The sequence below is a fragment of the Taudactylus pleione genome, unplaced genomic scaffold (assembly GCF_031769625.1).
Source record: "Taudactylus pleione unplaced genomic scaffold, aTauple2 ptg000556l, whole genome shotgun sequence".
In the NCBI taxonomy this organism is placed as follows: Eukaryota; Metazoa; Chordata; class Amphibia; order Anura; family Myobatrachidae; genus Taudactylus; species Taudactylus pleione.
In genome coordinates, this window is record NW_028284958.1 from 1,848,231 (window position 1) to 1,862,078 (window position 13,848).

The following is a 13,848-nucleotide window of genomic DNA, read 5'->3' on the forward strand; positions in this document are numbered from 1 at the left end:
AGGCCCCCTGTTGCTATATATATATATATATCAGCCCATATCGCACATTATACTATTAGTGTATACTAAATTAATTGAAAATTACATTACATGTGGTTTATTACAATAGATTGTACATGCTACGGTGTTCGTCCATTTCTTTTTTATTTTTAATTATTATTTATTGCCATTTTTTTATATTTATATTTATTTTATTCTTCTCTTTCTATTTGTTTATTCTTTATTCTGACTAGCCTTTTATATTAATATTTTGGCTCATCCGTTTTTCTGGTTTAACATGTGGCATATACATTCTCAATGTATGTGTTTTACCTGTACAGCTTTCCCCACTTCCTTTCATTGTTCATTATTTCTGTAAAATTGCCACACTTCCTGTATTTCACTGTCATGGTGACTGTTCCACTTCCTGTCATGGATATTTATGCCAGTTTTTCAACACTTATACCAGTGGTTCCCAAACTGTGCGCCGTGGCACCCTGGGGTGCCTCAAGTTGGTGGGCCAGCACCAAATCAAATTATTTATCGTCAATGTAATGTAAATATGTGGACAAACAGAAGCTCAAACCAGTCCACCACCACATAACTGACCCTAAGGATGACAGGTTAGCACAATTTACTTCACTTTACTACAATTTTTCTGAATTTCTCAATAACAATCGTTTGGCTTAGGGGTGCCGTGAAAACAATGCTGATACTCTAGGGCGCCGTGATTCAAAAAAGTTTGAGAACCTCTGACTTATACACTTTGGTTTTGCTCTCTATGAGCCTTTAACAAGTTACCACACAGGCCACACACTCCTAATTGCTTGTGTGATTGGTATTATTAGTATACACCCGGTTTTTACAAACATAGGGGGAGACCTCTCTGGTCCTATGTCACTGCTCATAAATACTGCACATGCCCCAGCATAAACACAACAGCATGTGTTTGCTCTAGCCACTGTCTTTAGGTAAGATGTACTTTTGTTCTAATTATTTAATTACATGTAATAGTTTTATATGCTAATGTTTGTCCACTATGCACAATGTATAGGTTTATACCTTAGTAGACTCTGCACATGTAGTTGTTTTATATGCTGTTTGTTCACAATTTTCATGCTTTAGTGCATTTTGCACATGTAGCTGCTTTATTTGCTAATGCTAGTCTACTACGCACAGTGTGCATGTCCATGTTTCAGTACACTTTGCACATGTAGCCTCTTACCAATAATGAGCCTATTTATTTCTATGTTGGTTAGCAATTTTATTGATAACAGTACTATTATTGATAACATAGTACTCTGTCACCACCCTGTTTCTTTGATAAATTAGTTTATATGTCCACCACTGCATTAATATTATTACCTTTTAATATTGTAACATGTAGAGATTATTTTAGTTTTAGCAGCCAGATTAAGGGCCTGGGAGGCATTTCTGTAACCCTGTTTTTTTCTGATTTTTGTTGGTTTCCATTTATATTACAGCTATATGTATCTCTTATTGTACTATGCCTTCACAAAGGTTCCAATGTGGACCGAAACGTTGGCAACTATTTCTATGCATGCTAATAAAGCTTATGTATTATTGTGAATAAACAAGTCTAGAGTGTGCCTTAATCTCTGCAACCTGTGGAGTTACCTTTGGTTATTATTGGGTTACCCAAGGATCACCCCAGCATTCATTGTAATAGCATACAAGGTGCGAGTGCCAGACCTATACTTATATCTATCTTTCATATTCCACTTTAGACCAGTAGCACACACTTCAATATCAGAAGAACAGAGGGCCTGATTCAGAGCCGGACGCTATTTGCGAACGGTCGTTCAGAAAAAGGGTCCGGCTATTTAAATTGAGCGCTCGCTCTTTGCGGTCTGTTGACGCCTCTATGTCTGAGCGAGCGAAACATGCGCTCGCTATTTTGTAAAGACGCGCCCTGGCCGTTCGCATCATACGTCATCTCCGCTATTTATTAGATTCATCGAGTACATCGAAAGGCGTCTGAACTGCTCGCAGTGCTTGTGGTTGGATTTTCCTACCGCAATCATGCGAACAGTTCAGGCTAAGAGACAACCAAGTGACGTGGCCGATGACGCTGCTTTGTTAATTATGCACACCCTTAAAACGCCCGTTTTGACAGTTTGGCACGCCTGCGTTCGGATCTCCACTCCCCGTTTTCAAACACCTTTCCCTGTTACCACCCACAAACGCCTCATCCGGTCACTCAAATTAGCAGGCACTCGCTATTTTGCGAGCGCACAATTTCCGACCGCAATGACTGGTTGGCGCATGACCATTACGACCCATACGCATGCGCAGATGTGCGAACATCGCTCGGAGCGAACGAGCGGCCGCTTACGAGCGGCTCTGAATCAGGCCCAGAGTGCACTGCACATATAATATTAATGTATAAAACCAAAAGAGCCAGCACATCCTTTTATGCAAAATAATAAAGGAGTTTTAATCCACCGTCAAAAAAAGCATCCATTAAAAAAGTGAATATCCGTAACAAAGTCAGAGCAAGGAGAGAGACAGAGACACATGCCCATCCACCACACCTGCCTGCCTATTATTGTGTAGGCAACTTTCATGCATGCTGACCCCGACGTGGCATGGACTCCACAAGACGTTAGCAGCAGATCCTTGGCTTGAACTTGTTTTTCCATTAACTTGCTTTTCCAGCACATCCCACAGATGCACAATCGTATTATGGAGGCCGGGTCAACACCTTGAACTCGTTATGTTCCTCAAACTATTTATGAACAATTTTTGCAGTGCGGCATGGCGCATCATCCTGCTGAAAGAGGCCACTGCCATGAGGGAATACAGTTGCCATGAAAATTTTAGGTGGCACACGGCATTCATTTGGATGTTACTTTGACAAGACACAAGGTTTCCCACAGCCTTGAGAAATTAATGCCGATTCGCCCAGAAAGGTTTGCACACAGGGACTTACGCTGTGAGATCAGAGCTTTTTACTTGGTTTGATGGCACTTCTGCACTTTACCGACATGCAATGTTGACTGAATATTGATTGGTTGCTATGGGCAACATCACAACTTATAAAAACCTGCAGTTTAGTATATATATCCCTCAGAATTTGATATATTGTTTTGTCATCAGACTGCTGCAAGCATTAGAACGGTTACCATATACTGATGGACACATAGCTGACACTTGAAATACAGCAAACATTGATGTCTTACTGCAATTGAATCAGAGTGCAGTGTGTGTTTAGAGAACAACCTTGTGGAATATGGAATGACAAGGACACCCACCTGAATAGATGATACCTGTTGGGAATTAGTGCCGGATCGTTTGGAATGAATATAATTTATACCAATCACATTTAGTGAAACATACTAAAAAAGTCACTCATATGGAGCACTGTCCCCTGTGGTTATAGCTACTTTTTCAAATGCATCAGTTTTCACAATGGTTTGATGTGGGTCTGAAAGAAACTTACCAATCTTCCGGTTCCTAAGCCTTTCACAACCACCCTCACGTGCAAAACACCTTTATTAACAGCTTTCTGCAAGAGGAAAAATAACATTTGTGAGGACTGAAAAAGATGACCAATCAAATGTGACAAGTGCCTTAACTAAATGAACACTAGCAGAATCTCTATAGGCGCTCTCTCATGGTCCCTTAGTTACAATTAGTCAGGCTTTCTATCTGCATGAAAACGAATACAAAACAACACACACAAAAAAGGGTCAGAATACGGCTCACAATTTGTCCAGGCATTGTGGTGGGAACACCCGTACTGATCTACCCAGCAATAAACAATTATACAACAAATACTGAGTGGCAAGCAGGGAGAAAATTGGTAAGAGAAAATCGTGGCTTATGAATTAAGCAGCAGGGGTAGCAGCTTGAATAAATGGAACAGCCAGCTACTAATCTATAAGCACAAAATGCCTTTTAACAGAACACCTACTGACCATCAACTTGAAAGGTGCATTGTTTTTAAATGGCTTAGGGGTCTTCAAGAGGGTCTCTCATTCTTAAATATACATGCACTTTGTCTGTTTCTTGGATTTTTGTATTCCTCGCAGGTTACAAACCCTCGGCTTTTGTTTTTCTGCTCACACCCGCATCTATTAATATAAACAGTCTGGGGTTTTCCTGTAATGTAATGCACATTTCTCTGAGGAAGTGAATGGCGGTCAGATTTGGATGGTGTGTAGAAACATGAACACCTGCTGTAGCCCAGACAACTTAGCAGACATACGAGATGTCAGCTCCCGTGGAGATAAAAGACAATGGGAAGTATTAGCGAGCAGAAGTGTCAGGCAGTTCAAATTTCAACACTTTCTAAAAGCAGAAACATAGAGGGGAATGGACAAGCCATTTCCACACTGCGCGCAGCTCGGAAATAACCCAGTCATTTTCATTGTGACAAGGGACTCAGCATTACTCCTCAACTACGGCATTGTGTCTCGCCAGGCTTTCACAGAGCTAGATTCATGTAGATCTATCAGGCTAGAGAAGCACATATATCCATCTTAATGACACCATCCAATACCTGCATGTTTCTCACATCTCTTACAACTTTCTACCGTGTTCAATTTTCATCTTTAGTTAGAAAAGGATTGTTGTAACAATTAAGGTACACGGTTTAAGAACATTTGTCATTGCAACATAACAAAACGGCACTCTAACAGTTTTAGACAGCAGACAATGTAACAAAAAGTCAGCTCATTACAAGACCTGGAACACCGGTATCTTGGAGAAACAACTTTCACAGTGATCCTGTCATCGTGAACATTCAAATGCAATCGTGCATCCAAACTATTTATTTTGGATGAATTCTATTTTATTTTATTCCAACTCTCCCACATCTGCCTCAATGCCAGTGGCACTGTACACAACTTAGAGAGAAAGAGCAAGAAATACAGCTGGTTACATAGAAATATGACTCTTGCCATAAGTAATGTACAGAATATATGGAGAATTCTAAAAAGGTTAACTTATGTTTTAAGTGCATGGTCAAACAAACAAATAATTACAGCAGATTCTAGAATACAGCATTATGAATATGTGGGCCTGTCACAACTTGCTACTATCCGCAACAAATAGATCAATGATGCGTGGGTTTTCCTAAATTCTCTATTATTTCCAAGTCTATCTAAGCAAATTTAATATGCAGTCATGTGAAAACGAAAGCAAACCCTCTTTATATTGGTGCTTTACATATTAGGATATAATTAATCATCTACTTATCACCAGGTCCTAACATTTAATACATCTAATTTCATTTGACATTAACCCATAACAAATATCTAATTATTTATGCAAAAAAATAAAAAAAAATATTATTTAGAACTTTGTGATAAAGTAAATGCACCCTTACTGCAGCCATAGAAATATAGATCGGAATTTGAGCCAGGTGCAATCCATTATTTTATGATCAGGAAGTGCAGCTACCTCCATATAAAAGCCGACCTTTAGCAGTTCAGTTTGGTTTGTGTTATCACTATAGGGGGTAAATTTACCAAAGTGAGAATTTTTAGAAGCGAGTTTTAGTGATGTTGCCCATAGTAACCAATCAGATTCTACTTAACATTTAACTAGCACCTTCTAGAAGATAATAGCTAGAATCAGATTGGTTGCCATGGGCAACATCACTTCTAAAACTCACTTCTAAAAACTCTCACTTTAGTAAATTTACCCCTAGATGTGTTTACATACACCTATACTCAGTTCATGTCAATTAGCCCCATTTAGTACATTATATGCATACTAGGATACAAGTAGAAAAATTGTGGAATAAAGTATGCAATACGCCTATGGGATCTTAAGTAAGCTGTTGTTTCTGCTGATCAGTTTGAAACGTGTTATGCAGCCAAATAAACAATTGTACAGTGAGAAAACCTCCCAGGTGTGGGAGTGCACACCCCAGAAAATTTACTAAACCACTTAACTGGCTAACATGGTTTTCAAAATCAGCTCAGAAATGGTCTTTTTTATGATTGAACTAGGTCAAGACCATCTATTTAAAACAATTAAATTTTTTTTATTATACTCAACATTAATATTGATTCTTTTAAATATCACCTGATGATATATCGGAATATCGATCATCAGGATATTGCGACTTTACATTTCCCTGACATCTGCTGGGTATACACTGGGGTGCAAAGGGCTGCTTCATTTAGATTTCCAAGCAGCTGCTCCATTCTGCAGCCCTCGGGTGGGGGGGGTCCTCCAGTGCTGCCCGATCAGCAGCGCGGTAGCCACTGGGGGGTGGGTGCAGGGATGCAGAGGGGTCTGGAGGACCCTCTACTATTGGCAGCTGCTAGAACATTATCAAATGGTTGAAAGGTAAGACCGTATGAGAAATTGCAAAGAGCCCAAAAGCAACATCCAGGAAATGCTGTACTATGGGTGGCATTATTTACAGGCTTCTGTCAAGGTGGTGCTAAAGATCAAGGGGGAGATGTATCAAGTCTCCAAAAAAAGATTTAATAAGTTGCCCATAGCAACCAATCAGCTTGTAGCTAGCATTTATAAAGTATATTCTATAAAATGATAGGTGGAAGCTGATTGTTTTTTTTATGGGCAATAAACACAATGACGAAGTATGGCTTTCATGCAAAAGGTAAGCAAGGAGAAAGCCCATTGTTTCCCAAAAATGAGTCACTGCAGTAGAGCTTAGCTGAAACTAATTGGAAACATAAGACTTTTGGCAAAATTATCCACTGGACAGAGAGACCAAAGTGAGTAGTCATGTAATAGAACCAAACAACCAAAACATATTAACAGTCAGCCTGACTATTTGGAGTTGCTTTTCAGCCACAGGTCGCCTCTTAGTCATAGGATCCACCTTGAGCCTGCACTTTATATCAGCGTATTCCAGAGGAAAACATAAGGCAGTCTGTCTGACAACTGGAGCTTGGCCAAAATTGGATTGTGCGACAGCATATACCAGCCACTCTCATCATCAAAAAATAAAGAAGAATCATGGTCAAGTCCAAACCAAGGTCCAAATGTAAGAGCCTGCGAGTTGCAGGCAACCACAAGATTTCAGCGATATAGGGGTATATGTAATAGGGTGGATATCTGGAATGCGGTGTAATTTAGGTGATTAAACTCAGATTTAAAGTGGTAATAATTTAAAAAAAGGGGACATCAACCTGGTTTTGCCTTTTAAATGATTCTGGCTAAATTGCCAAAATCACATTGGTTCCTGGAAATCGCACTCGATTGCATATACCCCACAGCTGGTAGATTTAAAGCAGGAATTGACTTTGCCTTCTAAAACTGCAGCTTTATATCGGCTGCATTGCCGAAATCTTGCAGGCTATTAATTTATTGACATTTACTTACATAGCGCCAGCATAATCTGATGGGCTTTACATTTGGGCTCTTAACCCTACTGAGATGCTGTGGAAGCACCTGACGAGAGCTGTGCATAAGCAAATGCCTTAAAAAAAAAAAATCAATGGCCTCAATTGGACGGTCGAGCAAAATAACTTAAAATTCACATATATTCTCTATGAATAAGTAGTGCACATAAAAACAGATATAACATATTATTTAGTAAAAAGCTTCTATGAATCAGCTCATTCAGGTTATTACAGGAGTTGGATCTCAAGTGTCCTATTACATCCAATGTCAAAGGGGTATTTGCGGTGTCCACACCTACATCAAAACAATCGCAGATGGAACTTCCAGATGCTAGAATCTCTCAGGTCTTAAGGTGCTTACACACTTGGCGATGTGCTCACGATCTGACATTGTGTACGATTTCCCTCGAACTCTCTCCCGGCAGCTCCCCGGCAGTCCTGCACACGATTTGGTGTAAAAAGTGTCCAATGTGACAAACGATCCATCGTGCATCCTGCACTTTTTCCAGTGCATTGTGTCCCAGATTGGCAAATCTGCCCTACAGCACGGCACACCTGAAGATGCGATGTACGACCTGCGGGGACGCGCATCGGCATCGTGAGTGGACACTCACGATTTGGGCATATTTTACACAATTTGTAGACACGATGCGTCGGAATCGGGCAAATCGTGTAAAATATCGTGTAAAATATAAGTGTGTAGGCACCTTTAGATTGCAATCACAGCCATTTGGTTGTAATGCCTTTTTATAGAACTCCACATGGGTAATTAATGCAGGATATATGTAATTTTTAGTACAGGTGTGTCCACATACATCTATCCTCCGTGCACTACAAGTCGCACCACACAACACGGGAGCTCCGTGTGACTTGGTAGCGCAGAGCGTCTTTTTACCTTCAAATGCATCTTATTCGCACAGTGATGCGAATAGATAGCAGAAGCAGCTCCTGCTGTCTATCTGCATCGCTGTGCGAAAAGGACACATTTGAAGGTAAAAAGTCGCACAAAGACTCTCGGCGCTACAGAGTCACGTCATGGCACGACTAGAAGGGCCGTTTAACTCGCAAGCAGGCTAGATGTATGAGGACCCATCTATATGTCTCCACTTCGGGAGACCCGAATGTACTCCAGCCGGAAAATATGCACGGTAGATAGCGGTTAGGCTCAGTTTGTATCCTGCATCAGCCGCGACTCTACCCCAGCCTCAATACCGCTGTATATTCAACAGCGCAGTGTGCAGTCATCTCTCCGGAGTTCCGCAATGAAGACAGGCAGATGTCACAGGGACATCCCAAGGGGTCCAAACCTCAAACAGAGATTTGGGATATCCCTGTGACAGCTGCCTGTCTTCATTGTGGAACTCCAGAGAGATGAATGCACGCTGCACTGTTGAATATACAGCGGTATTGAGGTCGAGGCTGGGATCGAGTAGCGGCAGATGCTAAGCCTGACATGTATCTGCCGCACATATTCTCCGGCTGGTGATTAGCCTCCCTTTCCCTCTCCCCTGATCAACATACAGGGGAACATTCGGATCTTCCGAAGTGGAGACATACCAACAATTACATATATACTGCTTAATTACCCATGTGGAGTTCTATAAACAGGCACAACCAAATGACTGTGATTGCAGTCTAAGGACGGAGAGATTCTAGCATCGGGAAGTTACTGTTACATCTGCGATTGTTTTGATGTAAATGTGGACACAGCAAAATCCCCTTTGACATTGGATGTATTAGGACACTTGAGATCCACCTCCTGTAATACCCTGAATGAGCTGATTCATAGAAGCTTTTTACTAAATAATATGTGATATCTATTTTTATGTGCACTACTTATTTATAGAGAATGTGTGTGAATTTTAACTTATTTTGCTTGACCGGTCAATTAATTGTTTAGGATAATAAAACTACTTATAGGCAATTTTCTATTAGTGTGTGTTTTCTTCCATACCAGCCTTCTCTTGTATAATTAGCGCAGGGGTTATTAGTAGATTTGTGTTACAACTGATTTCATGGGTTTTTTATGTGCAATCACAAGCACATTATTTCTTTGCTGCTCTACTTACATGTTTTTGTATTCTATCACAATTGTCCTCATCTTTTGAATATTAGCGCCAGGTTTTTTGTGTTTGGCTGGTACTCTAAGTTATTGCTGCTAATGTTGGGTCTACAGGCTATGGAATAATGGAGTGTGTCTTATCTTTCGTTGACTAAAGAATGTAATAATAAAATCTGTTGTGTGTCACATGAGATTAGATTCATCACATTTTAGAACATGGGGATGATTGATAATTATGCAAACATTAGCAAAATAATTAAAAACCTAGAAAAACTATTTGTCACTTTCAATTATCTTTTAACCAGACCAAACAAGCTGAAGACTTTAATAGTTTCATTATTTTAATTAGTATTAACCCTTTATCTCCCAGTTATAAATAACACAGAATGCAACCAGTACTAGAATTCTGAAAATATGTGGCTGTGTTTAATTTGTAAAGCTTAATGGAATTTGATGGCGCGATACAAGTAAATGTTAATAAATAAAGTATGCAAAAGAACAAAAAAAAAAAAAAAAATGAAATGACAAATAAAAGCCATTGATATCCTGTACATATTTAGAAACTATATAAAACTGTATTGCCTATTGCCGCAGGTCTTTTCCAGCACAGGACACGCCTATTCATGGTCATGACTGATTAATAGGATTTGTAACTTTCTGAGGCTGTACCATGGCTAGCCTGAATTTATTTCAGTAACAACGAGCAGAGGTCAGTAAGGTCTTTTATGTAATGGTGCACATAAAACTCTGATGGGCTTATCATTTCACAGGCTTGTCCTAATTAGTTTTATTTTGTGAAGTGAAACATTGTGACCTGCCCGTGCATCTAATTACGCTAGGAAATCTCGGTGGGAAGCAGAAAAAAAAAACAGAATCTAGGCTGCAAGGATTCCGTGTCTAGCAATCTTGGGTGGGGACTGACACCTAGTGGCAGCAGCAGTCACTGTCTCATTTGTGAGCATCACAGAACATAAAGGATAAATGTGAAGAATCTCAAAAGTTCATGAAGATCAAACAGTGTCAAAGCTAAATCAGACTCTACCAAAAGGAGGGGAAGCTAGACATTCTGTGAATCACTCATTATTACAAAACAAACCATTTCCTCCTACCCCCATTATCTTACTCACAGTTGCTGCGGAGATCCCCGCTGTCTGAGCTGCCACAGAAGAGTTCTTCTTGGAATTTCTGAAGCCCTCTGTACCGCAGGACGTTCGTGCTATAAACTGGTTATCAGAGTGTGTGACCTGGATGTGCGTGCTGCAACACATATAGAAGCCACAAATCTGCATTACTACTGTAACCATTCACACTTACATTACAGACATCTCATTAATCTTCTATTTCTAAATGCCCTTACCAGTGTTTATATAATCATCCGCTTATAAAACCTTAACCCGGGCACCATTTATTTTGTTCCTGGACCACCGATCATTTGTTATGTAGCTTTACATTGAAGCTCATCAGTCTAAATTTCCGGGTTGGGTACGAAATCCCGGCTGTTGGGATGCTGCTGGTCAGAATACCGATAGCAGCATTCCAACAGCCAGAATCCCGACACCCATAGGAAGTCACGGGTAGGCATTTTTTCGAACCCCTATCCTAACCCTAACCCACCCTCCCCGGTGCCTAAACGTAACCTCCCCCTCCCCGCACCCTAATCCTAACACTCCCTGCACGGTGCCTAACCCTCCCCCTAATCTCCCCCTAACACCCCGATACTTACCTTCGGGATGCCGGCGGTCGGGATGCTGGTGCCGGGATCCCGACCAGTCGGCACCGACGGTCAGGCGCCGGTATTCAGACAGTTGGCATCCCGCACGCCGAGATGCCGACTACATCCCATATTTCCAGTAGGCTGCAATTTTAATTGTAGTTTTAAAGATATTCTTCCTCACATCGGATTGGTATCAGGGTGATAGGGTAAAGTCATAAACTGTTTTGGTACTACATTTCTCAGCAATCCTGGCAACCATTGTCTACATGGGCATGCTGGCGTCTTTAGAAATACATGTGTTAGAGTGTCTATGACTGCTAGAACATGTAGATCCACTGTAGTACCTATGTAAAACAAACACACAAGCATTGATTTTAAAAGTTGTTGAATTAAAACAGACACTCCCCAAAAAGCTCTTGTTTACTTATTAGTCTCCTAAATAATAGGGATTTTTTTGATGAAATTATAAAATTATTTAAAATGTAATGATACATGCAGATGCTGTCCATCCTTCAGTGGCAGCAACAGATACATGACTCATGAAAGGGGTATATGAAGATGTGTCAAAGTCTAACTAAGCCACATATCTCCAGGGGGATGGCGTACTGCAATCATATGTGCATGCCACATTTGTAATCTAGTTAGAACTGCCAGTTACCAGTCTGCCTCTTCCGACATTAATGCTGGGTACACACTGACCGACTTATTGAGGTGCCGATATATCGTGTGAGCGTCGGCCAGTATGTACAGGCTATGTCTGAATGACGTTGTTCACAGACATATCGCGTTCAGCACAACCGATGCCAGATATATCTGCACATTGAGCTGTGTGTACGGGCGGTCAGACGACCACTCATTCACTTGCTGCAGAGGCGTCCGGGGAGGGCGCGAGGCAATCCCCGGCCAGCGGGTCCCCAGCCAGATGTCAGTGATAGCTGTTCAGTGTGTATGAACACCCATCATCTGCAGATCAGTCGATCTGCAGATATATCTTTCAGTTTACGTTACTCAAAACTTAAATCCCTGCTGCATCCTAATGCGCATCGGTGCAAAGCAGCCTACAGTTGGACGTTTTCCATTGGAGAGGGTATTGACAAGATGTGGGTGAGCCACTAAAGGCATCTTCTGCCTCTTTCTATAAATAGCTCACAGATAGTAGACATATAAGTTAAGGTGCATACACACACACAACGATTTTTTGACCGATTATCGTTAAACGATATCGTTTAACGATAATAGTTTGAAAAAATCGTTCACTTTCTGAGTCAAACGATGAACGATTTTCGTTCATGCACGTTCACGTTTGTAGTTCAGTCAGACTTGTCAACTCAACGATTTTCAGTAAGGGAATATGCAAAAATCATTTGTAGTTCTAAAAAATCGTTCATTACATTTAAATGAACATAGTAAATGAACAACTTTAGTAGACGATTTTAGTTCATTTTTCAAGGTAGAAAATAGTTTACTAAAATCATTCATTAACTAAATCGTTGTGTGTGTATGTAGCTTGTGTAACATATTACTATTAAGTTTTGTTAATTATCAGAAATGATCTATCTTGTTAATGTGACCGGGAATGACGTTAGGCTGAGCTCTGACAGCATAAAGTTTTCCAGCTGTAATAAATTGGAGAATGTATGAGCAGGTTGTACACAGCATTGGTCTCCTTAGAATGTATCTACACTAGGACACACTGGTGTCTCTGGTGGGAGGGAGAGGGTTTTCTTCTCTAAACACCAGTTATAGGCCATTTATGAATATAATTACCCCTACATGAGTGAAATATTAATATGGTACTAAATCTCTGTATTAAAAAATTAAAAATCAGTGAGTGCTGTAACAGCAGAAGATGGAACACAATAAAATAAGTCTGCGGAACATTGTTTTTCTTTGGAGAATTACGTTGTTTTGTTTGTACACTTCAATTAAACACTTTAGTTATTCCAGCAGACAGCTCACACTGTGCCACCTGCAGGGAGGCAGCCAGTTCCTTATTCCTTTCCAGTGTGGCAGTCAGGATTACATAGCAGGACGTGGCAAACCAGATGTATAACAGACACTTGCAAGTATTGATTGCTGTACATTAGGTAGCTTTCACTTAACTGCCACTCAGTGCAGATGGACAAACCCCAGAAGCTCAGCTTGAGGCTGATGATGGAGATGGCAACCCTGTGTGCACGTACCATCTCCTAGAATCAGGACATATCATATTCAGGTATCATGGGTGCAGTTATATTCATACAGATATTTTATCTGCTCTGTAAAATTTAGAAATCATAAAAGCCATTTTTTAATTCTTTACACATAATTATGGTTTCTATGTGTCCCATTTTATTCTACAGGACTTTTTCTTTTGTTTGCGAGATGTAGTAGGGTGTGAGTTTTGGAAAAGTTTGAGTATAGAGCTATACTCGCACATTTTCAGAACTCGCCCTATGTAATAGGGTGTGAGAACATGCAAACTCATGCTTCTCACACCTCCGCAACTCGCAAATGGCAAAAAACGCATCCAGATGTTTTGCCATTATGAACATAGTACTTGGGCAATGTAATAGAGTGCGAGTGTTTCACACTATTACTGTGTGAAAACTCGTAAAAAAACATACCTGCTTCAGGATAGCGAGTCTAGCCAGAGCAAGTCCGAGTTACACAGTAACTCTTGTGTCTTGTGGTTATTTTAATATTTATTTTGCAGGTGAACTACAGGTAGCAGCGGGCCCTTAATGCCCCGCATGCTGGTACTT

The 13,848-nt window shown here is 40.5% G+C and overlaps 1 protein-coding gene across 1 annotated transcript in view; it reads right to left on the minus strand.

Annotated features, from left to right (window-relative positions):
• Nucleotides 1-13,848, minus strand: part of MRPS11 (mitochondrial ribosomal protein S11) — a 78,442-nt gene that overhangs the window by 23,270 nt on the left and 41,324 nt on the right. The window contains exons 4-5 of the mRNA XM_088452837.1: nucleotides 10,518-10,647; nucleotides 3,443-3,508 (exon numbers count right to left, since the gene is read on the minus strand). Coding sequence (XP_088308963.1) covers nucleotides 3,443-3,508; nucleotides 10,518-10,647 — 196 coding nt within the window. The remainder of the gene's footprint in view (nucleotides 1-3,442; nucleotides 3,509-10,517; nucleotides 10,648-13,848) is intronic.